Source organism: Oxyura jamaicensis, chromosome 6 (assembly GCF_011077185.1).
Source record: "Oxyura jamaicensis isolate SHBP4307 breed ruddy duck chromosome 6, BPBGC_Ojam_1.0, whole genome shotgun sequence".
Taxonomy (NCBI): domain Eukaryota; kingdom Metazoa; phylum Chordata; class Aves; order Anseriformes; family Anatidae; genus Oxyura; species Oxyura jamaicensis.
The window spans coordinates 28,316,548-28,343,790 of NC_048898.1; the positions used below are offsets into that span (position 1 = coordinate 28,316,548).

A 27,243-nucleotide genomic window follows, 5' to 3' on the forward strand; every position below is an offset into this window, starting at 1 on the left:
TTTTCTTATTGTATAAGATTCTATGGCACATTTTATTTCCCCCCAAACTGCATTTATCAGAGAAGTGTCCCCCATGAGATTTTCATTTATTTATTTATTTATCTATTTATTTATTTATTATGATCAACAGTAAAATTTAATTGTAATACCCAGGTATTTCCCTGTTATATACTCCTAAATAGGGAAACTGGTCATACTGGTCATTCTGTTCTGTTCTGTTCTGTTCTTATTTGACTAGCAAAGCAGAACTAAAAAATAAAATAAACTAGTGATAAAGATGTCTACATATCCACAGAAAGTCTGGTGGAATGTATGTTTCCATGACTAGGAAATAATTATGCCAAAAATGGTTGTTTCATAAGAAGTGTTCTTGAATTATATAGGTTTTGAGCTCTGCAGGAGGACCTGGATAGGCTGGACCGATGGGCCAAGGCCAACGGTATAAAGTTTAACGAGGCCAAGTGCCGGGTCGCAACCTGGGGCGCAACAACCCCAAACAGCGCTACAGGCTGGGAGATGTGTGGTTAGAAAGCTGCCTGGCAGAGAAGGACCTGGGAGTATTGGTTGACAGTCGGCTGAATATGAGCCAGCAGTGTGCTCAGGTGGCCAAGAAGGCCAACAGCATCCTGGCCTGTATAAGAAACATTGTGGCCAGCAGGGCCAGGGAGGTGATCGTCCCCCTGTACTCGGCTCTGGTGAGGCCGCACCTCGAGTACTGTGTTCAGTTTTGGGCCCCTCGCTACAAGAAGGACATGGAGGTGCTCGAGCGAGTCCAGAGAAGGGCGACGAAGCTGGTGAAGGGTCTGGAGAACAAGTCTTACGAGGAGCGGCTGAGGGAGCTGGGACTTTTTAGCCTGGAGAAGAGGAGGCTCAGGGGCGACCTTATTGCACTCTACAGGTACCTGAAAGGAGGCTGTAGCGAGGTGGGGGTTGGCCTGTTCTCCCACGTGCCTGGTGACAGGACGAGGGGGAATGGGCTAAAGTTGTGCCAGGGGAGGTTTAGTTTGGATATTAGGAAGAACTTCTTTACTGAACGGGTTGTTAGTCACTGGAATAGGCTGCCCAGGGAAGTGGTTGAGTCACCATCCCTGGAGGTCTTTAAAAGACGTTTAGATGTAGAGCTTAGGGATATGGTTTAGTGGAGGACTTGTTAGCGTTAGGTCAGAGGTTGGACTCGGTGATCTTGGAGGTCTCTTCCAACCTAGACTGTTCTGTGATTCCTTTTTTTTTTTTTTTTTTTTTTTTTTTTTTAATGTGAAATGCTCAGCTGCCTGCTCAGCAGCACTTCATGGGTAGCTGAACCTTTTAAAATGTTCATTCTTGTTTACAGAGCTAATTAAGAGTCTTCATAGTACTAATCTTTGTAGTACTATTTGTAAATGACAGAGTATCAAAATTACAGCGACTGCCTTGTGAATGAGAAAGTTTTACTGAATGCATGGCTAGAAGCAGCCTTAAAAAACTGAGAACATATCAAATACTCATTCCTTGGTAATCTGTATTGACTAAATCTTTTAAATAATCATTTGTGCACTTGGAGCATAGGTTATTCTGCTCATTTAACTACTTTCCCCAAGCAATTCTATTTGTTTAAAACAATGTTTGGTTTCCTATTAAAATGTAAGCATTTGCCAATAGCTCAATGCAATTAAAATACTGTAATGAGTTCCATATGGCAGGACTACTCTAATAACATTGTTTTCTGTATTTTTTGTTGTTTTAGGAAGAAAATGAGTTAGATATAGTAATTTTAGCATGTACGGACTCTGTATTTTTACACTTTAAATTTTTGTGGTGTTTATCAAGTTGTTGGTAAGACTTGAGAGCCATAGCAGTTATTTCTGGCTGTAAATCTATGAATATTGTATTGATGTAAATCAGTACTCATGTAAATCAGGAGCCATCAGTTTCATTTTTAAAGGAAGGCTTAAAAAACTATTTTTTTAACCTTTTATATATTCAAATTAAGCTTTTATTTATTTATTGACTATTTAATGTTATTTATTTATTGACTATAAAGCTCACAGATGTATCGCAGACATCAATTATCCCCTTGATACGATATGCTGAGGGCCCATTTGTGTGGGTGCTCACTGACAAATACAGTGCATGTTTTTTGAAAAAACAAAAACAGGCCTTGAGAATGTGCTAGGTATGAGTTAAGAGAATGCTGTACACTTTTGTTTTTAATGCTACGAGTGCTACTTTAGATTTCTGAAGATAATCTTAAAATGAGAGTAAAAGAAAAAATGCGCAAGGTATTACAAAGTGAGCTTGTTGCTTTGTAACAGGGCTTAAATCAAGAGTGTTTATTAGTAAGCTGCTGGCAAGTATTTGTTTGTATTCCTTTTATTATTTCAAAGGCTTTTATGAACAGTACGTCACAGTGCAAGTGTCATTTACATTCAAATGCTAGTTTCTAATGTTTTATGCTTTCCAAAGAGGTAATAGGGAGAAAGTGATGAAGAAAATGAAACTTAGATCTTTTCCAATAAAACATTTTTGTAAGTGTTTTGTCTTTTCAAGACGCTGTGACATCCTGTTCAGTTGAAGGAGCACACGATTTTAATTGCACGACTCATTCATTTTAAATATTTAATAATGCTTTTATTAGCTGCACTGAACCAGTGAAGTAAGATCCGTAATATCTAGTGCTGGTCATCATTTTTATTCATCATGGTTTAATAAGCATTATAATTACAGATTGAAGAAGAAATATGAGTTAGCTTTGTGGTTTTGCTTGGGACTTCTATGCACTCTGGTATGATTGGAAGGGATTGTACAAGCTCTGTGAGCGTAACTGATCATATTCAAGTAAACTGATGCAGGCTTCCCAGTACTGACACATTATTCTTCATATTTAAGTAACTGCAGGAAAGATGCTCCATAAAGTTATGAATCCTGACACTATTAACTCCATCTGGCTTAGTAGTGAAGTATGAAAATTTGAAGGCCAAGTGGGCTTGTTCTTGGCAGGTGTTCTGCTGCATGCTTTATCGGTGGAATTAGACTTCAGCTATTTTTACCAAACATTTCCCATATCTCTTTCCAACTAGCACAAATAGCGAAGTTATTTTGAATGAATAGGCAGTTAGGGGAGCTTTCATTTGGAGACTTCATCAGAGTTCAAGCTGAAAGACTGTTTGTAGATAACATAAGCTCTCCAGGCTCACTCCTCAAGTAAATATAGATGATGATCTTTTAGTATAAATTTTTCGCTTTAATATTAAAAATATGACTATTTGCATGCTATTTGCATTCTAATGTTGTAATGGGAGGTATAGTAGGGCAGCCTAATATCTGGTGCACTTTTTAATGCTTTGTTAAAACATCATTTTTTCCCCATCAGCAACTTATGCGGGAGCGACAGCAGATGGCCAGCCGCCCCTTTGCTTCTGTCGATGTAGCACTGGAAGTAGGAGCTGAGCAAACAGACTTTCTACGAGGGCCATTAGAGGTAGGAACAGTGGTGCTGACAAGGGACCATTGTGATTTGCATATTTATATTGCTAGTCTCATCTGCATCTGCTTCTGAAACCAAGCAGTCTGATTACCTGGAGCTGACAAGTCTCAGCTACATATGTTATGCCATTTTCAAGGTGCATAGTTTTAATACCATGACATGAGCTGTAACAAAAGCCACTGGAGAATCTATTAGCCTCGGCTGGAGTGACAGTCAGCTCACCTGACACTCCTTTCCTGATGGATATGAGCTGAAGGAATGCAAGACACGGGAGAAAGCAAACCTCATGCTCTGTCCTTCGAGTACAGAGTGCCCCCTAGTTAACGTCTCTCTTAATTAGCAAATATTACAGCAAATAAATAAATAAATAAATAAATAAAGCAACTGTGAGTAGCATTTGCATGTTGTTTTATACGTACAGGTTTAAAGAATACAGAGTAAACTGCATATTTTCGTTTGTAGATAATGGCTACATTACTGCATTCTTTTATTGTAATTGCAGACCATTGAAAAAGAAATAATAATATGCAAGGCAATGTAATACTGGAATAGTGTAATAATGCATGAAATGGATTCTGGAAGTTTCACCTGAAAATAGAAGGAGAATTACAATATGTGGATAATAATGAATATCTCATCTAGGTTGGGGTTTTGGTAGATTGCAATCCTCTATTCCTTTACTTTTATTTATAATATTCTGTTTACAGTTATTACTTTATCGTATTTATGATGGGACCTGAGAATGAGGTGTGATAGCTCTGAAATCTTTCAAGATTGTACTTTTCTTTTCATTGCTGCCAATTCCTCTTAAATTCAAAGCTTCTCTTACTTATCTCAATAGCCTCTTTCAATGGAAGATTAAATACACTATAAAATCTCTAAGGTTTATGGAGAAGTGAGCAATGTGAAAAACAGATTCCTAGCAGGAAGAAAAAGAATCAGCTCTTGAGTACTTATCAAATTGAGGCTCTCTGTCCTGCTGCTATATAGGAAGCAATCACAATTGTTCTTGCTGACGTAATTTAAATACTTGGAATAGATGGTGCATAAAAATGCCATATCTTTTTGGAGATGCTTTGTTATTTTCAGACCGAATTACTAGGACACATACACACACCCCTTCACCATATTTCTGTCTCGTTTTATCGTGGAACACAAGACCTCTCCAGCCTTCCATACTGAGGACAAAGTACACTGTAGTTAAAAGTTAACTTTTTGGAATGTGTTTTCATTGCTTCCATGCTGACATCTGAGAACATTTTCTCTGTTGTCTTTTCAGAGGGAGGCAATGAGTGGGAGCTGAGGCATCCAAACTCTAATTCTGTACATACTGATTATTTAATTAAACTTTAGAAGTAAACATCACAAGTTAATTGCCACATTTTCTTCTCTAGTGTCTTTTATTTAGCACTAAAAGAGGTAGATGCTAAAATATTTTAATTATATTTTACAGTTTTTATTAGCTTTTTCTTCCTAGACTAAGCATTTTCTAGTAATTGCTTAGTATTCAGTAACCATAGGGTTTTTGTGTGTGCGTTTTTTTTTTTTTCTTTTACTAATTAATATATAGCTATGCATAGAATAGAGACCGTTCAAAGTTTCCTCTGAATTAAAATATACTGTTTCATATCTAAACAAAACATTTTGCTGAGGATTAAATGAATGTGATTCAGGATATTGTTTGTCCTTTTATGTATATTCTGTAAGAAAGTGCTATATTGAGCTTCTGTTCCAGGTCTTTCCTGAATTCATAAAAGATGGACACTAGAAGTTTTAATTGCAATTCTGTTCAGTCATGACTCTTTTTTTGGGCTGAAGGGAATTTGGATCACACAATTCTAGGATACAATGATCAAACAAAGGTTAAAGTGAAGTAGCTATAACTTTGTTTTATTAAATTAGAATCACAAAATTATTTTAATAATACTGTGATATCTGAGGCCCATTGTGATCATTTAAAATCAGAGTTCTTTCAGTAAAAAATGAGCAAGATGCAGTAACTCCCTTCTAAATGTTCCACCAACATTGAGGAGATCTTCCACAGACATTAGGGGTTCCAGTTTGGATGGTGGGGTATTGTGGCCCCTAACCTCATAATTTCATTGTTGTTGTGTGCTACTCACTGATACTTTGGATGTTATTGATATACTTTTTATTGATGTTGCACTTCCAATCGCATTATATTGATCCATGTGCCCTTTGAACACGGTGCAATGGCATCGAACAGTTGCATACATTACTGCCTCTCCCATTCAACTGCATAGTAGGACTGCTGTTCGTTAATGTCATCTGACTTATGTGGTGGTGGTTTTGTACAGCTGGTGTTCTAAATTTATATGGATGTTCTCATGCATATCAATGCTCATATGACTACCTACATGGTCATCTTGATTAGCTTTTGTTTTACTATTTACATTTATTTTTAAATACCTGGAAGAATTTTTTTACTATAAAATTTTAGTTTGCAGTAGTGAGGTACTTTTTGTCCAGTGTTTGGAAGCTTTATTTTAAAAAGTAAGAATATGGATACTGTATTTACAATGATTGCCTGCTTTAGATACTTAAACTACAACCGATAATATTTGGGTCTATTTTACATTAGCCACAATTTACAATTTACAGCAAATTACAATCTTGAGAACTACAGAAGAATGCTGAAATTTTGTCATTTTGAGCTGTCATTCTACTTTGGTGTCTTTACCAGCCAGTCTGTCTTTCTTAATGTTTTGCCAACAAAATGACAGTATCCTAAAAAAGAAAATAAATAATAATAATAATAAATAAATCATCTGCATCATATTCCTCCAGTTTCCTGCTGTCTGAGTAAATTTTCAGGCACTGGCAATAGCCTTTGCTCTTCCCAGTTTAAATCATATTAATCATCCATCTTTACCTCTTCAGGCTTCCTTTCTATGGAACTGATTTCACAACATGACATTACCAAGTCTCATCTTGTCATCCATTCTGGCATGCTGGCTAGCTCTTAAATATATTACTGTCAGCTTAAACTTAATACAGGAAAAATCAAACTTCGTTTTTCCGTTGCCCTCCTTCCCTATTGGTCAGGTGTCCGTACACGACAGCCGCCATCCTGCTAATCTTATTGACAACGCAGTACTATGCTAATTCAAAATGTATGAAGCAATACCCACTCCCATTGTGGTTTGATATTTATGATACTAATCTTGTGTCCTATTCTGGAGAAAACAAAACAAAACAACAACAAAAAACTATGCAAACCCCAATCTGCATCATAATTTGCTTCCATTATGATGTCATTTCCCTACAATTATGCCAGTAGAGGAGAGGTGGGGAAGTCAGGTGGGCAGTGAGCCTCCAGGTCCCAAGAGGAGAATGGGCAAGAGCGGAGTACAGGGAAGTAGCTAGTATCCAGGGGCAGGTTAAAGAAAAGATAGAATTCCTGAGGTCCCACTGCTTGCAGTTTCATGTATTGCAGGCTGTTAAGGACCAGAGAAAGAAAGCATCAAAAGCTCTCTGTCTGGAGTTTGATAATACTGTGGTATTTTGTGAGACCACCATATTTTTTTGAGTACTAGATTTTTTAAAAAAATAAATAACATTGTAGATCAATAGACATGATACTTCTTGCCATGCAGTTCCCTCAGTATTAAAATTTTATTTTATTTTATTTTATTTTTAAATTAGTTTCATTTCTTTTTTTCTGGACATGGCTGCTTTTTGATTCTTTCTTCATAGACTATGCCTCCTATAAGGTAATATTTTTTTCCCCAAATACAAACCATTTTGAAGATTCTCATTCTCTTCCACTGTTCTGCTGACAATCATTTTACTTACCTGCATGTTAAAGAAAATATTTTTTTTTTCCTGTCCTGTTTTGCCTAACTTCTGGGTGCTTTTCAGCTCATTCATAGCCCATGCATTTTTTGAAACAGGGATAGATTCGTTCTTTATGCATGTGAGATAAGGTGGGCACTATTGTAAATTCTAATGTGAGGTCATTCTAAGTCTCTGAACAGCACCATCTACTGTGCCATATCTGCTGGAGTAAAGACAGATGTATTATTGTCTGCATGAGAACCAAATGCAGATTTGCTCTTATGCTGATCATACATTTGATATCTATGCAGTCTGACTGGGATTTCTTTCTTCAAATTGATGTTCTTTAATAATTATTTCCACAGAAAAACATGCAGTAATCCTTACAATCATTTTTCCATCAAGTTACTGCATTTCTTGTAGAATTGTCACAGATGTTAGATTGTTCTCTACTTCTGACAAGGTAAGATGATCTAAAGAATTTTGAAATTCAAATAAAATCTGTCCTTGTTGCTTTAGTAAGTAGCAAGAAATATTTATGGTACATTAAATATGTCTTAAATTTCAGGCACTGCTGATAAGTATAAAGCAACAATAATCAAATATTTCTCATTGATTTGAGTAACAGAAATGGAATTTATGCACCAACACCAGTAGCTATCCTTATGCCAAGAATGGCTGTTGGAAATCAGAGTGACTTACTAAAACACATTAGAATCCCGTACTAGAGGTGTGGGGTGTTCAGGTAGCTGAAGTTTATACTAATAAGCTGTGTTTCTATTTTCCCTTGCCAATATAGTCTCAGGACTTTTTAGCTTGCTTTTTCAATAAGTCCAGTTAAGTTCCTTTCATTTTCTTGTTTAATTTGAATAATTCAATGAGTAATTTCTGAAACTGCAACCTCAGCATACTTCACTATTTTGTACAAAATGAAACTAGTTGTATGCTTTCTCAGCATTGCACTTGCATTATTTTGGTGTCGTAATGCTTAAAATCAAGGAACAGACTCTTCCCAGTTCTATGTTACAGATCATCAGATTGCCCCCTAATATTTTCAGTTCCTAATTCTAGTCTCAGTAAAGAGGATAGATTAACTCATATTGTAAGAGAGTAATAATTCATTGAAGACAAGGATGAAATTTTCCCTTGAGTGGTCATCTTGTTTTTAGTGACCATAAAAGCGATATGTATTTGGCAAGAGGTGCTATCAACTAGCACTTTTGCTTAATTTACAAAGTTGTAAGTGTGACTTTTGCAAACTGATTAGGGAGCTGAACTCCAGGAACTTGAAAGAACAGATTAATTATATAAAATATTATTAATTTTGTTTAAAATACAACCAGATCTGGTTATTTTTTGATATTATGGTGGGATAACTACATATTATCCCGCACTAACTTGTGGGAAGAGTAGACATTCTCCTGGATGGGGAAAGATGGTTTTGCTGGCTAATCTATCTGCCTTTTCTATCTTTATGATTAGTGCTGAGGAAGGTGCAGTGTCAGGTATAGATGCAGCTCATGAAATAGTTCAGTTGCAATCATGTAGAACAAATTGCAGATTGTTCTGAATGTTTCTAGGGCCTGAGAAAATCATGGGTGGACTCAGTGGAGCAGAAACAGTTTAGAGACATCTACCCTGTTACTCCTTATTAATGCCATTCAGAAACTAAGGCTGTGTTGTTTCTTTTGTAATTTAGAAGGCTTTGGATATGCATGTTTTTAGAGCTCTCATTCTCTTTTCTCTTTTTCCATTTCTTGTTTTCATGGTATATCTGTAAGCCAAGCTCTGCTTGGCATTGGAAAGACCTTGGCTAAGTACTGTGTCCAGTTTTTAGCACTGTAACTCAAAGAGGACCAGAGGAGAGAGAATCTGGTTGCCAACAATGTGAGCAATCAGAGACTTAGAAAATATGACTACAAGGAAAAGTCAAGGAAATTGTAGTAGACTATTGAAAGGAGTCAAAATAATAACCTTCAAATATGCAAAAGGTTAGTAGCAATCAGGAGGGCAATAATCTTTTCTTTGTGTGCGCTGTAGGCAGCAAAGGTGTAATGGACTTAAATTGTAGTAGAAAAGTCTTAGGATTGATATCAGGAACAACTTCTCATAATAAAACTGAATCGCTGGAAGCAATTGCCTGGGAAGGTGATGGATTTTTTTTTTTTTTATTTAAAGTTTTTTTAGAACATGTTGGACAAATATTTCTCAGGAATCATGCACCTAATAGCCACGTTAGCTTCTTTCCTTTCAGCTCTGCCTATATTATGATTCTGATTGCCACCTAGCTCTTCCTTTTGCATACTCTGAAAATTTTCCATTTCTGTTGTTTGAACACCTTAATTACCTTCATTGCACTATTAGTTTTCTGTTACTGAATGTTTCTGACCTTTCTTTTCACTGTTGTTCTTATCTTCATTGATTCACAACCTCAGCTTTCTTGGAAGATCAGAAACTGTTAAGTCATCTCTGACCCCCCAGTCTTTCTTTGACTGTTGGGTTGCCTAATGAAATCTCCAATTCATTCTGGAATAGCTTTACTTTTCTCCTTGCAGTTTATATTCATGATATAATTATTTTTTATCTTAACCACTGCATTACCATTTTTATAGCCTTTCAAGATCCATACATCCTAAACTACTAGATCTCAGAGAAATGTAGTCAGATGATACATCTGACACTGAAAAAAAGAATCTGTATTGGATCACATTTCCCATTTTTTTCTGTATTACTCAACAATTAAACTAAATTTGCCATACAGTGTCTCAAGAACTCCATTACCTTATGCTACAATTTGACCTTGATGGCTCACTGCATTCTTCTATGCCCATTGCGTCAGTCCTGCTTATCTCTTTTTTTTTTATTATTTATTTTTATTTTTTTATTTTTTTCTCCTAAACTATTGAGTCACTTTATTTTAAATCTACTTTCAAATCTTTCTTCTCTCCTTTGCAAAGCATCGATTCTCCTTGGGTATCCTTCTGTGATAGCATATATAAGGTATGCTATATCAAATGCAAAAATCACATTCTGTAGTTCTTTCATTAGAGAAAAGCACTTGAAAGCAGAATTGTTTTGTCCCTGCAATAATTCCTCCCCCGTAGAATGATGTTTTTCATGAAATAACAAAATAAATTTTTACATTTCACACTATTTATTGTGTAATTCAGTGGTCATATATAACAGTGTAGCTCTGCCTGACCAAGTATCTTTACATTTGCATACAACTTTGGTTGCTTCTGCTTGAATTTATATCTAGCAATGTGTGAACGTTCTGAGCCTGTGATTCAAAACAAACACCTAATCTAGTTGCATGCACATACTGGTCACTGCTATGATATTTTTGTGTGTGTGTGTTGTGCCTATCTCTATTCAATATTAAGTGTATGGATGTCCAATTCCTTGCATGGAGTCATTAACAAATTTTAAGATTTATAAGAAATAGTTCCCTCCTTTGGTATATGTGAAATTTAATAATCTGAGAAATGCTGTCTGGAATAAGATGAGTCATTTTTTAATACTGACCACAATTATTTTATGTTAGTTGTTAAAATGTACACCAACACCTCAAAACTAGATGTCTTGACAGAACCCTTACCTTAAATTATTTTTTTAAAAGGAAAATCTAGATTGGTTCTGGAATGCATGCAGTCTCTAAATTCACAGAAAACACATTTTTAGTTCCTATATTCTCTTGTTTGATTGCTTATTTCTATTGAATCAATTTACCCAAATGGGTGAACAGACATTGTAAGTATGCCTTAAAAATGATGCATAGAAGTATTGTATATTGTATACTTCCAAGTTAGTCTCCTAATATTTCATGCTAGCAAGAAAGTAAAATGCCTGCTTAGCAGCCTGTGTGCTCTAGGACATGTGAATCCAGTTCAGAAAACCTGGTTTTGTTCGTTTCTTTTTTTATGAAAATGTATCTTTCCACTTCACAAAATTTATTTTGCACATGTACTGCATAATCAAATGACTATAGAAATTACTTGGATAGAAATATATGATTTGTGTTGAACAAAATTGCCAACAAATTTTATGCTCAATTGGAACAATTAGCTGGATTTTTGGCTGACTAGCTAAATGTAGGTGTTTCAGCGATATTGGCATGCTGTGAATAGCAATTGTTAAATTGGTGTATTATGTTATGCATAGATGCAAATTGAAAGTATCAAAATACATATTCTGATTGTTTTCAAGCATTAGTGTTTAGATGTGTCTGTAAATGTTATGAAAAATGACACTGTACATGTCCTATGTTCATTAACATTAATAAATAAAATCTCATTTCATAAAGTAGATAGATGCAAAATTCAGTGAATACAAAATAAAATACATATGTTTGTAGCTCTAGGATTATCTTTTAATGAAGTTTGCTTATGGGAATCTTGCCTTTGGATAGCAAATCCATGACAATGTAATTTTTCCAGAATTGTTTAAACAGAATACACCAAAGCGTGCAAATAACTATACTCTCAGGATAACTAAAGAGCACACACAATGAAATTTTTCTTGGTTTCTTTGACTGGGCCTTTCACCTGGTTTCTACATACCACTCTTGACAGGATGCTCTTTCTAGTTTTACATGTTTTCTGAGTATTTATTTTGGTTTTAGATCAAAAGTTATTTATCATCTTTCTTTAAACTTTCTTTATAAGGAAAGGAGAAGGGGAAGAAATAGATTCAGAAGCTACGGTCTTTCATCAGCTATTTCCTGTGCTTCCAGGTGTAACTGGCCACTGTAATGTGGTGGTTGAAATTTGGCAGCTTGTAGTCCTTAGCTTTACCTTGTAGGGTTTACCTGAATGCTGTTTCCTAGCTCTGTAATTGAGTTTCAGTTCATTCAGCTAACAACAATGCATACTAAAACAACAGAAGTGTCTAATTTTGGTGTCTAACTTTCACTTGCCTGCTTGCTTTGGCTCTTGAATTTATAGTTGCACAGGGAAATTTCAAGAAAAAGGATGGAGCATGTTCCTGTACAGGTAGACCATGACACTCTCCTGGATTTAATAGAGATTGAAGTTCAGCTCTCTCCTTGTCTGGATCACTCCTCATCTATGCTATTAGAAAAAAGGCAAATGCAAGTACTACTCTAATCTGTCTATCATCAGAATGGAGGAAATTTAATGTAGCATGCTGCGCAGCATTTCTTCTTGTTCCCTAACTTCTCAGTAGAAGCAGCCTGCAGGTTAGGTATTATTTTTTCCATCTGCATAGTTTGAGAAGCATCTTCCTTTTTTACACTGATTGTTAAGAAGAGTATTGTAGTAGTTACAGGCAGACTAGATCACTTTGGTGAGAGGAACCCACAATTTCAAAAAGGCCATGGAGAGGCTGAGGATGTACATCACAAGGCATGAATTCATTTCACTGGCTTTAACAAAGCAGAGGTAGAAACATTGCCTATAATGTTAGTTTTAGTAATAATCTCAACATTTCTTATTACATAAAATACCATAACACTCTTAGAATTTGGAAAATGAATAACCTCAATCAGGATTTAGGGCACAATGGTATGATTCTTTAAAGGCTCTGAAGGAGTTGTTTCCTTGTAAAATTTCTGTTGGAAATCAAGGGATTATGAATGCTATACTGAAGTGTAGTAGATTCTGTAGTAATGTAGAAGTTACAAAGGCAGTTAGACTGCAGTGAAATTCGGAATACCAATAAATTTGAATCAGAGCTATCTCTATAACAGGAGCTCCTTTAAAGAGTAACCAGTATTTGTGATATGTTATTGCTTCCAGTTATAAATACAGTGTATTTTACAAACCTATTAGAGCTTCCTATAACAAAGATTGTAAAACATTATTGTTCATTAGGGTGAAGAAGTAAAGTTTCTAACAGATATGTATGATTTTTTTTTTTTTTTTCAACTTTGGTACATATTCACATTATTGGAATTTTATTTAAGTTAGAAGTTTTACTTTTTTACTGCTATTCCTCATCCCATATGTTTGGTGAGATGACCTTTTTCTTATCTTTATTATCCAGCTTTTGGTAAGAAACTGGAAGTTTAAAAAGACACTTGCTGCCATATTCTTTTTTCCACTGTTTAGGCCTTTGAAAAAGTTGTATAAATATTGAAGCAGCTGGAGTTAATAAATAGAATTATTCTGTTCTGCATTCACCTTAATTGTTATTAAAAGAAAAGGCACTGGGCTTCTGGAAAGGTAGACAAGCAATGTATTTTATACTGAGATATTTTTTGGACTGTAGGAAACAGAAGGAATCAGATGTTGAACACACTTATGTGTAAAAAAAGAAAAGCATTGTTCAGAGACCCACAAAAAACATTTCAAGCATTTCAAATAAGCTTCTCTAAGCCAAGTGTCTGTCCTGTTTGTGACTTTCTTTTACTTTTAATTTAAAGAAGATGTAACAGCTCAAGGTGAGAAAAAAGTAAGAGGAGAACTGGAAAAGGCATATTACCAATATAGGACCAGCAATAGTTAATGTATGGCTATACATGAAGATGCAGGATGCCTTGGAAGCAACACATATATCAATAAAATTGCAGAAACAAACAAACAAACAACAAAAAAAAAAACCATAAAATTGCACAAAACTGCTTCTAGATCTCTCCTAATGTGACCTCTTTGTTAAGTAATGTGTTGCATGCAACCCAAACCATAATTTTCAAAGCCTTGACAAAGTGGTACAACTTTTATGTGCACTGTATATAGCCATTGAGATTCACGACAATAAATGGCATAAAACCTGGGCATTTAGTGTAGGAAAAGTTCATTGATTTTTGGTACTTATAGGTGGCAGATGAAATGTAGTTTTGATGTTGCAAGAGTACAAGAATCCAATGAGTTCTATCTAATATGTTAACAAATGTAATTAAACTTTAAGAGCAAAAATATAAAATAGTGAATAATAATTAAAAATCATAGGGTTTATATCTTTTTCCTGATGTCTAAACTATTGCTAGTTCTCAATACACATTCATTCCAAAGACTAGCATTTAATTTTAAAAAAATTATTACCAAGAGGTTTTTGAAGCTTTTAGCACCAAGGCTTGGCTGGCACTTGTGTTGTATTTACGTTCCAGTCTGTCTATGCCCACTGTATATGTAGATTCATTCATTCTGTTTATAATACATTGATCCATTTTGACTTTTAATGATAAAGACACTAAAATGTGATCTTCACGCTGTTAGACTATAAGTAGGAGTTTTCATTTGTATTCTAAATTAGTGTTCTATGTAGGTGCTTGTACGCGCTTATTGCCATATTATCTGATTGCTTTCTGGCAGTAAATGGAACATCATTAGTTGCTAATGTCTGTCACATTTGCTCTCTCATCCTGTCTCCAAGAAAAGGAGTGTGTAACATCATGCTTTGTTTTATTAAGTGTATACATTTTGCCATATGTTTATGTTAGAAAAGGCAAAGTCAGAGAAATCTGTCTAGGATTTGTGATATATGATAAGGAATTTTTTGAAAGTCTGCAGACAGTAAAATTTCACTCACGTTAATAACCTAATGCTAAGGAAGGTATATCTCCTGTGATACTTGGCATTAGTTTTTTTCCCAAAAGTCCCATTGGGCAAGACAAGCAAAATGGCCAACTATTACCTTGACTACAGACCTTGAGGCAGGGATTTATATGTACCATCTTAGCCATGGAGCATTTTGAGGATGAGGTCTGAAACTTTGAACTTACATTTTTTAGAAAGCCAACACAGAAAGTAAGGCTTAGGGCTGACATTTTTACAGCAATCTCTGCAATAGCCTTTGTAACTGAGGTATACTCTATTACTCTGTTTAAGGTAGTTTTTCAAAGGGCTTAAAATGTCCAAGTATATCAAAGAGCTGAAGTCTCCCTGAGAAGTGAAAAGAAAATAACTCATTATCTTTCAAAATGTTGCAGTAATGACTTCAAATAAATTGGGATAAGCAAAAAGCATTATATGGAAATGATGCTTCATGAGAGCTGGAATGAATGAGAAAGCCAAAAGCTCTTCAAGAAGCGTATAATGCTAATCATTGTTTGGTACACCTTCTGTGTAATTGTAGGGACTTCAAAATGCTTTCCCACACTCACCTATACCCTTCCTGATTTTAACTCCAACCAGCATTTCTTCATCGCTGTGAAGATCTTCTCCAAGTACCATTTTGTTTCAGCATTGTGATCACTAAGGTAGTAACATGGTGAACACTTGTGACAGATGAGTACAACTATTTTTTAGCTGAGTATTTACAGCACTGGAAAACTCATTTTCTATCCAGCAGTTTTGGGGGATTTAGGTTAATAGGACCAAAGAACTGATCCCTGTTAGAAAAGTTCATGTTAAGCTGAAATTCATTATTTTTCATTATTAAATTTGAATTAGACAATAAACCTAATCTGTAGGAAACAGCATTCATCATGCACAATAGAATCATAAACTAATACGGGTTGGAAAATCATAGGCTAATTTAGGTTGTAAGAAACCTCTCAACTACCAGTCAAACTGGCTGTGGGTCAGTCAACCCCCAGACAAGGTCAAACCACCTTTAATCAGCTTGTTCAGGGCCCTGACCCATGGTGTGTTGAGTATCTCTAAGGATTATGTTTCCAAAATCTCTCTAGCCCTCATTCAAATGTTTGGCTACCCTCCTTGTGCAAAACCTGTTCCTAATTTCTCATCAGAATCCCTTTCTTGTGACCTGTTTCTGCTTCCCATTGTCTTATCCCTGTGTGCCTTGGAGAAAAGATATGGTTGGAGTCAGCAATTAGATCCTCCCTTAGCCTTCTCTTAAGAATGAAGAAATCCTGTCAGCCTTTCCTTCTAACTCCTAGGCTACCTATAGCTCACAGGTTTGTTTACAAAGGAAAATTGTGGAAGACTGCTTTGAAAGCCATGCTAAAGTCAAGTTTGGAACCATCCACTTCAGTCTTCCACTAAGCTAGTCATGTTACCAAAAGCAAACATGTTTCTGTGGCCAAATTTGTTCTTAAAAAAATCCATTCTGGCTGTCCCTAATCAGCTTTTTGTCTTTCATGTGCTTGGACATGGTTTCTGGGAGGATTTCCTCTATAGTCTTCCCAGGGACGAGGGGAAGCTAGTTCAGCTGACCTGCCCAAATTTCCCCAGATGTGTGTAAAATTTGCCTTTTTACAGGAACCTCCCTGATCACCATGACCAAAGATGATTGCATTTTCTCAGTGACATTGGCCAGCTCCCACAGCATCCTATCTGATCCTGTGCACTTGACTATATCCAATTTGTTTAAGTGGTCTACTATGCATACTATGAGTAATATTACACCCCCTCAGACTCTGCCTATAGGATCATGGATCTGGGGGCCATAAGAGAAGTCTTTATCAGTAAAGACCAATGCAAAGAAGGCATGGAATACTACAGCTGTTAGAGTGTCCTGAGTCACTGGGTTTCCTGGCCCACTGAGCAGCAGGCCTACATTTTTCTCATGCATCCTTTGCTCTTGTTTCTGACCCACTTACACAAGTCCTTCCAGTTTCCATTCACATCTCTTTGTAGTTTTCAGTTTCAGCTGAGCTTTTACTTTCCTAACTGCCGGAACGATGTCGCTATATGCCTCTATACATATTGTTGAGGTTATATACTATATATAAGCTATATGTATTTCCTCCTAACTCAACCAGATGGATACCATTAGCAAAAAATAATAATAATAATAATAATAATAATAATAATAATAATCTATGTTGCTCAGGTTTTCAGGCTTTTTTATGTTGCTTTTCAGACTTTTTTTTTTTAATGGAAAAAAACATTGGATATAAAGTTTTGAATAAACTAGAGCAACTTTGAGGTTAATGTAATCAAAAAAACTGCTGTAAAGGCACTTCCCTCAGTAACAGCATGTAACAGTGGTCGATGTCTGTTTTTCTGCTGATATTTCTTGATGAGGCATGTTTTTTTTTTGTTGTTGTTGTTGTTGTTTTACCTTTTTTTTCTTATTATGCCAGTCTGTAAAGTCCATATTTTTTTCCTGGCATTTCATAATTTCATAATAATTCCTGGCAGTCCATAATTTTTTCCTACATTTTAGTAGATGCAACATGTACCTTTGTATACAATACATAGTGAAGAATGTGTTAAAGAATGTGTTTAAATATTGGCAGTGTACATGCAGTTACAAAACACAGTTATGAGTTTGTGGCTCATATGTGGTGAGATGAGTTCATTTTTTTTATATTATTTTTTTTAGTGGTTTTGTGGTAAACCTCACAGTTTGCAGGATAACCCGGAAAGGGCTGATGAAGATACTACTTGTAGGCCTTTACATATGCTCAGCATTGATTAGTTAGCCAATTAGAATCAGCTGCTGTAAAATAAATTTAAAAAAATAATAATCCAAATAAATAGCAAATTTGCCACCTTGTGTGAAAAGTCTGTAATCATACTGAGAGATATCATGGCAAAAAGTATGAAGCACCATGGCTGGCCACCAAAAGCAGCCTGGAAAGCTGGTGAGTTGTGGGAAGAAAAGTCTCTCTTCTTTCTTGTTTAGTGCAAGGTGCTTCAGCAAAATAAAGGTGAAGTTATTATCCATGTTGTGCCAGTTGACATAACAAATGATATATTAATTGTTTAAAGAAGTAAAAGCGGAAGAAAAAATGGGTTTCAAGCATGCATTACTTGAGAGAGAAGTTTGTCTCTTTTGGTGTGATTCAGTTTGCTTGGTGTTTAGTTTTTTTTCTTGGTAATACGTCAGTCGGAGTTCCTTATTTGTGTATCAGCTGCCCTTTAAGAGAATCACTTACTAAAAAACTTCTTTTGTTTGTGTCTTCCCTTTTAAACCTGCCAGGTACTCTGGACAGATGTAACTCTTCTACTAAGCAACTGTTTTCTTCCTCTTCTTCTTCATCTAGCAATAGGCTGGCTGCAACCAAATATACAACTGTTTAAGCAATTATTTAAGCTACAAATAAAGAAATTGTCCTGTTTACTATATATGGTCTGATGCTATCGATGTAGTCCACTGATCTACTTTTATAGATGTTTTAACTCTCAATGAATGAGATCATGAATGTAATAAATGCTAGCATTTGTGCCCTTTCTCTTATCTGGAGGCTTCTGTGAAGGCAATGTGTTAATATCCGAGGTACAGAGTGAATCTTCTCAAACTTGTATTCAGAAATTCAGTGTCACCAATTTTGTGTGGTCATAAGCAACTTGAAATCAATGTGACACAAGGAAGGATACTCAACTGTCTCATCTCTAATAAATGACAGAAATTAGCCATATTTCAAGTAAATGATAGTGTGTAACAGATAAGGAAGTTTGTCTTATGTACAGTGCCTATTACCAGAGATGTTGGCTCAAATGAACTCTCAGTTATGCTCCTGTATAAGCTGTTTTATCATGGAACATGTATTAAAAATGATGCTTATAAAGCAAGTTTGATAAAGGCAGAAGAAACTCTTAGAAATTGATGGCATTAGTGAGCAGTCAGCATTAGTATTTACTTTGATGAAGAGTAGAGGGATTCCGATGGAAATTGAAGAAAGCCTGTAGGTTCTTCTATCTTCTTCTGCCTGTCCTAATTACAGAATAGATGTTCAGTTCACCTCTGGTCACTTCTGCAGTGATTCAAACAATAATAGCTTTTTTTTTTTTTTTTTTTTTTTTTTTAAGTCTATAAATATAATAATTGTTTTCAAGTATCTAAAACTTCTTTGGTGCTAGTTTATATTACCGACTCTATGATATGGTGACCTTGGAAACAAACTATGCAGTAGGAATGAGACTTCCTACATCAGGTAGACATACAGGTGTTTCCATTTCAAGATAACAGTAATCTGAGGTTCAATAGCAAATAACTGATTAATACCATAATATATTTTTGTTCCAGTCTGCAAAACCATTGAATAATTTGAGTAGCTGGTAAGTACAATTGATTCCATTTACCTGCTATAAATAAAGGGGGAAGTTGTGTGAGGAAAAGTGATGGAATATGTAAAAGGTATGACCTAAGTAAGCCAAACCCTGCCCATTGCAGTAAGTAACATTTATAAAATTACTGCAAAGCAGCAGAAGAGGGAAACACAAACATACCCACCTTTTATGTAGAGCATTCCTGTATGATCTCAAAAAGCACGTGATGCACGTGAGCCAACAGCACAGTGTATTCTGGAGGTGGTGGTATTCTGGTGGTAACAAGTATGTTGAGTAGCTGTGGTTGGAAACATGCACACAAGTTAGGTGTAGTAACAATGCAAGCTACTGCTACAAAGTGCAACCAGCTTGAGAGTGACAAAAACTAGCTTTAGATGCTTTGCACGCTGTTATTAGGACACCATGTAGGCTTTTTCATATGTAGGCTTTTTTCATAACTTTAGTACTACCCTGTTGGAATTCTGATGAGAAAATGGAACTAGAAACTCACGCTTTTTTAAAACAAACAAACAAACAAACAAACAAACAAACCACAGAGTTAATGCATACCTGGCTATATTCAATAGCATCTTCCTGAAAATAGCTAGCATCATCCCTGTGATTATTTTTTTTAACATGTGACCATTTGCCAATTATATGATAGGAGTTCCCTGCTCACCCCTCCACCTGCCCTGCATAGAATAAAGGGGCAAGAATGCCAATAAGGGATTTCAGAATGATGAAAATAATCTGCATGACTAATAAGGCTGTTACTGATTCTGAGTAGAAAACCAAATAACTTTTTAAAAAAAAAAATAAAAAAAATTAACATTTTAAGTCTGTCTGTAAAGGATAATCTATAAAGTCTCTTAAGATTAAAAGTTCCTTTATAAAAATGGATTTGTGAAAGTTTAGTATTTTCTTCATAAACATATTTAAATAGGTACCATATTCCAAGATTTATACTTTAAACTTGTAATGGAGTCTTTAGGTGTTTATACATGTGACTGATTCAGAAAATAGTGCAAATCTATATGTAACATACTTGTGAGCACAGATCAAATTTAAAAGGAGTGGTGTCAAAAGAATAAAATATTCTTGAAGCAAATGTGAAGCAAATATTCCTACTGAATGAACACTGAAGTGTCCTGTTGCTGTTTGTATGTTCAGAGAATATCAACACTGCTGATGTTGTACTTCATTTTCTATAACATGATGTTGAGTTATTAATGTACTAATGGTGTGGTTTAAAATGTTTTTTAAATGCTGGCAAGACTCCAATGTATCTTAAGCCTCACAATTAATGAAGTGAGGTTCTTCGGTACTATCTAACAGTCATTGTCATAATCTAAGTGGTATTTGTGGAGTATAGTGTCAGGCTTCCTGAAGTGTGAATGTCCTGCTGACTTACAGCCTTAAATTATTTAAAGTAGTAAATTCTATACAATGCAGATGAGGAACTTGTCAGGGAAAGCAAGTATTGTAGTAATTCAATATTTCAGTAGCCTTGTAGCTATTTGAAACAGTCTACTAGTAAACAATGTTTATTTTCATGTTTAGGTATAAAAATGTTTCTTATATACCACCAGATATTCATCCCACTTTGCACACAGGAAAACCGAGGAGGGAAAAATTGGAAGCAAGCCCAGGTTTTCTTGTTTCCTATCTAGTGCCTTACTTGTAAATGATAGTATTTATATCGGCCCTTTCTATCTTCAATCTAGATGTGGCTTTCAGCATAACAGAAGCCATAAAATATAACCCAATTATTACTACAGCTATTCCTACAAAATGCAAGGCTTAACTAGCGCTCATCCAGAAATACGATGTCAATTTAAAAATACTGAATGAAGCATTGGGATAAACTTCTCCCAAGAGATTTTGGTGTCATAATCTGTTGCTGTAGTACTCCAGCTTTTAGATGACTGATTTTGTTTTGAATCAAGAGCCATGTGTGAAACAGAGCCAACAGGAAATATTCCAAAGGGACACCTCTTCAAAAGTTCCCAAAACAGGCTGGAGGAAACTTGTGTCAAATAAAAATTCACAATTAAACATGATCTCCTGGAACTAAATGCTCATGCTACTGCTCTCAAAACCAGAGGTGGTTCTGCTGCTTCTATTCTTTGTAAAGTAGCTCAATGCCTCACAGTCATGGTAAATATAAGAGATGGATGTTGCATGAGATCAGCCAACAGAGTCAAAGAATAATCTCTGAACTGGACGTAAGACTATGAGCTGGTCTTGTCACTTATTGCCATGGCTATGACAATGTAGAGAAATGACTTCATGATCTCCACAGATTTGGGGGAAACCTGACCCAGGATCTAGGCTGCTGTTCTGGGAGAAAGAAGGTATTGGGTATGGCTTTTCTAATTTCTGCACCATGTGATACCCAAGCCTTTAATACAATAGAACTGTTGCAGTGTGGTGTTCATGTATTGCCTTTTGGGTAGAATCAAACTTTATCTCTCTTGTAATATCTTGACAATAGGTTACAAATTCATTCTGGCCTCCTTAATCCTGAATTTTTAATTTTTCTATAGAAAATGTGAACAAAGGCATGTTTACTCCGGTGTTCCTGCAGGAAGACAGACAGGGACTTAAGTGCCATTAAAATAATGCAGAGAGGATTTTGGTGGACCAGTATCTTCAGAATAGATACCTAAATTGTATGTGTCATGTTCGTCACAGTTGATCCTTTCAATCTGTATCTGCATTCTTTGAATGGTTAATATTTTTCAACTTTTCTTTTATTAATCTATTTTAAATAATGCACCAACTTGTGATAAATTTAAGAGCTACTTAAATTCATTTTGCCTTTGTCTATGAAAGTGGTCTCAAAGTCTTACTTTTTATTAGTACTTGTAGATCTTGATTTAATAGCCTTTAAAAGGTATTTGATAAAGCTAATTGAGTTCTTCACACTGCAAAATATGTTCCCTAGACTACAAATTGTTCTGTAGCTCTCTTCTGAATGTGATATGATTCTGCACCTTTTGTCTTCCTTGTTTGGAAAGGACTGGAGTTGAAGGATGAGCTCTGAAAGTTGGTCTCAAACTAGTATGGCTTTGTTAATGCTTCATGCTTGTTGAGGAGCTGCACAAAAATGAACAGAATCTTAAAAATGTTATACAAAAGCAGCACTGTACTAATCTCTTTTCACTCTTCTGTCTGTACTCAGTATTTGTTTTCCTGTATAACATCTTACTGGGACCTTGTACTAATCTTGTTACTGAGATTCAGTTAGTTTCCCAGTTCCCCCTAGGATGAATAACATTCTGTGTCTAGGTAGGACCTTGCATTCAGCTGTTTTATGATGCGTATTTCTTCCTTACAGCTGTCTTACTACATAGTGTTTATCAATGGTAGATAACAATTTCTGACAGATCAATGTTATTTATCATCTGAAAGCTTTATTAAAAGGCTTTATTACCATGTAATGATTGAAGTAATGGATCATATGGAATCAAATACCACTTGTAGGATGCCAATAGAAATACTAGATGATACTTCAAATTCAATTAATTATAAGCTGTCTCTATTTTAAATTAATGTAGACTGTTACATGGATCAGTCAATCCTGGTGTTGTATGGAAAGATCAACTCACTTTTTTCAGGTGTGTGGTAATGCCTTGCAAGCTTGAATACTACCTTTTCTGTTCCAATTTAATTCCAGATTCTTGTACTTCTTAGTAAGGGTTTAAGATGTGATACAGACTTCAAACTATGAATTATGGCCACGTTTCTTTATGAAAAAGCTCTTTCAAGCAATTTCTCTTTAGAACTGCAGCATTTTTATTTATTATTTTTTTGCCAAATTTGCAATGAGATGCTCAAGGGAAAAAAGTGCTTTTTAAAGTCCACTTCACTGTTACTCTGATTCAGAGAATGTAATTCTTGAACCTTCTAGCACATTTACTGTAAATATATAAGCTTTTGACTGATAATTCTTTCCTTCCATGTCCCCTAAAAGAGGAAAAAGTAAAATGCCATGTTTTCCCACTGCCTTTCAGGTATTAAATATGTGCTGACAGGGTTGGGAAAAGCCTATTGGCATAGGTATGTGTGTTGTTAGCTTTGGTAATGAAACTAGAGCTATGAAATCTATGACTCTAGATTAAGAAGTTCCCATCTCTGATTGTCTTTTCATTTGTCAGTGTAACTTTGGATCAATACAGTAAAACACCATAACGGTCTGGTTCAAAAGTAATCCTCCAGGCAGAGGGTTATTTCTGTTACTACCGAGGGGTCCTTGAACATGGTAAAAATAACTCTCTATCTGGAAGGATTTTTAGTTGAATTTTATATATTTAAATCGTGCTTCTGCAATGTTCAAGTGCAAAGTTATACCTACTCTGATTCGTAAATGGACATCTGTAATTTGTCCTCACTCTACCTCCTGTGGAGATCTTCTTGGGGGGGGTTGGAAGGGGATGATGGCAATGACTTTCTGAGCTTTGTCATCCTAAACTGCTCCTGGAACAGTAAGAGCAAATGAATCTCAAACTCCATTTACATTTATTCATGAAGAGATGACTTGGGAACAACTTTTTTTTTAAAAAAAAAAAAATAATTCCTTACTTATTCAAGATCTTTGTATACTGTCTGATAAATAGCAAGGCTAGTGTTGTGCTGGTTATGTACTCTTATATTTTTAAACTAGGTTGGTCAATAGCTGTGTTCAGCCTGCAGCATTTTCCCAATGGAAGCGCAGTCTGTTAGCTCGAGGATAGGCTTAGTAAATGGATTTCTTTTTGCTAACAGAAGTGATCCGTGGGAGTTCCCATGAGGAGGGGAGTCATGAGGCAAAAGACAGCTTTTCATGCTGTAAAAGAGAACCTAGGAAGTCAGAATCTGACCTGTTTTTGAGGTGGCATTTCAAAGGCTTTGCTGTTGAACTTTTTTCTTTATTAAATCAATTCATGTTATTATAGGAAAGTTGAAAAGCCTTTTTGAAACTTTTTAGCTTATTGTTGCTTGTTTGCAACCATGGCTGATCTTTCTTGAAGTCAGAGATTACAGGAGAATGTTAATGCAACAGTTATTCTGAAATATAAAGTGATCTGTGTCAGCTAATGAATGTACGGCGTGCTAGCACAAGGTAGTTCCAGTTACTTACTGAAACAGTCAGTAAGCTTTGTGCACTGTCCTGTCTGACAGATAAGAGTCCAACTTGGTGAAATTTCATGGGCACGTATTGTGAGTATGCTGGAACACAATTGGTTTCAATACCTTGTTTGCTAAGTTTTCTTTTTTTTAAACAAACAAACAAACAAACAAAAACCTGTCAGTATTTTGATTTTTCAGGAACTTCAAGGTATTGCAAGGACTTACCAGTCTGCCTACAAGTGTTATATGTGGTTTGTAGATGTAAAGCTTTAAGCAGATTAATAAACTATTAAATAATCACAATCTGAATTTATTGCTATAATGTAACTGCATATCTATATGCAGGGACTGCTAAATCAAGTTATAGTCACTGTAAATCCTGCGGCTAAGAATATTCCTGGTTCACAATTGCCATCAAATAAACTAAAAAGACTAGAAATAGGAAGGATAGTAAAGGATGAACTAAGACCCACAAGCCCCAAACAGAGTAAGTTGGCCTCCTTTCACTCTGCTTACAAACCAGGAGGCATTTTTCTTATTCAGCATCTGGACAACAGTACTGCCCAGATGTGCTGAAAGCATATAAAATGCCTCCAAGTGTGGTCTAATTGCTACCATGTGTGACCTAAGAGACACCCCCCTTCCCCTGGCTGAGCTGGCCAGAAGCAACATTGCATCTTTCTCAATGTTCTTGAAAGCTTATAGAGTCAAGTCTAATGCTGGAGCAGTAGGGAACCATTTGCAATTAAACATGCTGCTGGTGGGAGGAATGGGAGTGTCTGGGTGCTAAATACAGTTGCTAAGCATTCTCTAACTAGTCAATAGCTAAACTGAGTTATAGGCTGCTTAAATTATTTACAGAGTTTAAATTTGCAAACTTATTAGCTGGTGCTTTTAACAGTCAAGTTATTGAACGTTCAGTGCTAAAATGAGTTATTACAAGTAAGTTAACTGTTTGAAATTAAATTAGGTGATAAACAGTCTATTTTTCTCCTGTAAATTGGCATTCATGACAACTAGTTCTAATATGCACCTGAACCCATTATTCTTGGCACTTCATAAAGTGGCAATTGATAGCAATTTATATTGACAGACCCTTATTGAACATAATTTCTCAACAGGAACCAGCTAATCAATTAATTAATCATAGTTTTACTTGAGTTTGTTTTTATGTTGCTCTATCATTCAGAAAATTAACTGTTAACATTGGTTTTGATTAATGCAACTTAACCACTTTAGTTTTCATTGGCAGAATTACCAAGCTTAGACTAATTAAATAAGTGTTAAAGCTTTTTGAATTACTAGCAAAATTGAAAATTATATATGCTAATTTGCAAAATACACAACAAATCCTAACTCCATTATACACACCATTGTGCAGTATTTCAGAAAAGATTGTCTTGCATTCCATCTTGAGCCGCATAGGCGCATGTAGAAAGATCCAGACCCTTCTGAGAACTTGAGGTACTAGTCGTCAAAAATGTTGTGCTGAATATCACTATCAAATCATTGTCTTTAAAATCTATCTAATAAATATAATCAAATCTATCTAATTAAAATATTACATGTAATAAAATCTTCCTTCAAATTTAAAAACACTTTTTTAATTTTGAAGTTGCAGATGGGTATATCCCTCCTTCCGCCAGTTTATTCTGGACAAATGCTTTAAGTATGTAGATTCTACTGACTCTAGCAAATCTGCAGAGTCAAGAGGGCTTCCATTGGGTGCAAGGGTCTTCTTTTCTGTTTCTCATTGCAGTAACAGAACCTACACTGTTTTGATTTTTATGTTGACATAAATTTAATTACAGAACATTCATATCGTAAGTTCTATTAAAGGTACTTTAGCCACAATAAGTACTTAAGTCCTGGCTCAGTGCCCTATTTTTCCCAGTATTAGCACCGCATTCCTCTTACAAAGTAGGAGAATGGCCCTGATCACCTCTAGTTCCCGTGTTACCAGTATTTATACAAGTAGAAGTAGAATATACAAAATGCAAAGTAATCTGATAATACTGACAAATGTATTCACCAACTCATATGCTTAGGCAAATGTCTTGAAATGCAAATTTAGATTATATTTCTTCCTTTCAAAAACATGCATATCTTTATTTTTTAGCTTAGTTTGATAGAATAAAAGCTGCCAGTTATTCTGTGTCTGGGATCTTGTTTGCCAAGTGACAGTTTTAATAGAATAAGGATAAATTAGAATTCCATTAATATATTAGTTTATCAAGAAATGTTGGTTATTACTTTGTAAAGATGCTAATAGGGTCGATTGAGCTTTTTTCTTTTTTTCCCTCAAATAGTATAAGACAAAATATTGAAGGGTATAAGCAAAGCCCATCCCTTTGTGGGGTTACTCCGAGATCCTGCTGTGATAGGAGACCTGTATAGCTATGGACTAAACGAGCAGCATTCATTTTCTGAAAGAATGAAATCTGTTTTCCTCAATGTCTATCTTCCTTGCTCTTCCAGATAGAAACAGTATTTTGTTCTTTTAGGTCCCTGAAAAATATTGAATTACTAGTCTGATGGCCTTTGTTTCTTTCAATAGTTGTTAATAAATTAATATTTTTGAAATCCTGATAGAGATAATTTATTAGGAGTGTGGGCGACCTTCTTTATTTGGTTACTAAATAAGTGATTACAGTATAAGTATTTTACTAAACAAATAAGATGATTCTTATTGTGATTGTTTCAGGGTGGTGTAAGGTACATTGAAGTCATCCAAATGTCTTTCACGTCTGCCACTGAAAGCTTGAGAGAAGGCTGTGGCTCTGGCTATATACCTGAATGTGCACTTACTATATACCTGGCTATGATAGCTCTACTGTCTGAGAAAGTCCCGCAAGCATCTTTTTCTCTGTTACTAGCCTGTCTCAAAAACAATCCAGGATTATCTCAAAGTCACACCTCCGCTACTAATTACCAGATTCAGCATGTTGGACATTTCATCAATATAGTTCTGTAATATTGAGATAGAGATACTTTTTTTGTTTTTCTCTG

The 27,243-nt window shown here is 35.4% G+C and overlaps 1 protein-coding gene across 5 annotated transcripts in view; it reads left to right on the plus strand.

Annotated features, from left to right (window-relative positions):
* The window catches only part of ATRNL1 (attractin like 1), a 489,972-nt gene that overhangs the window by 358,558 nt on the left and 104,171 nt on the right, over positions 1 to 27,243 (plus strand). For 3 of the 5 annotated variants that reach the window (XM_035329979.1, XM_035329977.1, XM_035329978.1), the window contains one exon: positions 3,350 to 3,457. The exons of 1 other annotated variant lie outside the window; for it this stretch is intronic. In XM_035329979.1, the coding sequence (XP_035185870.1) occupies positions 3,350 to 3,457 (108 nt within the window). Of the gene's footprint in view, positions 1 to 3,349; positions 3,458 to 5,198; positions 5,430 to 27,243 lie in introns of those variants that run through there. One more of the 5 variants, XM_035329982.1, reaches the window with a different exon arrangement.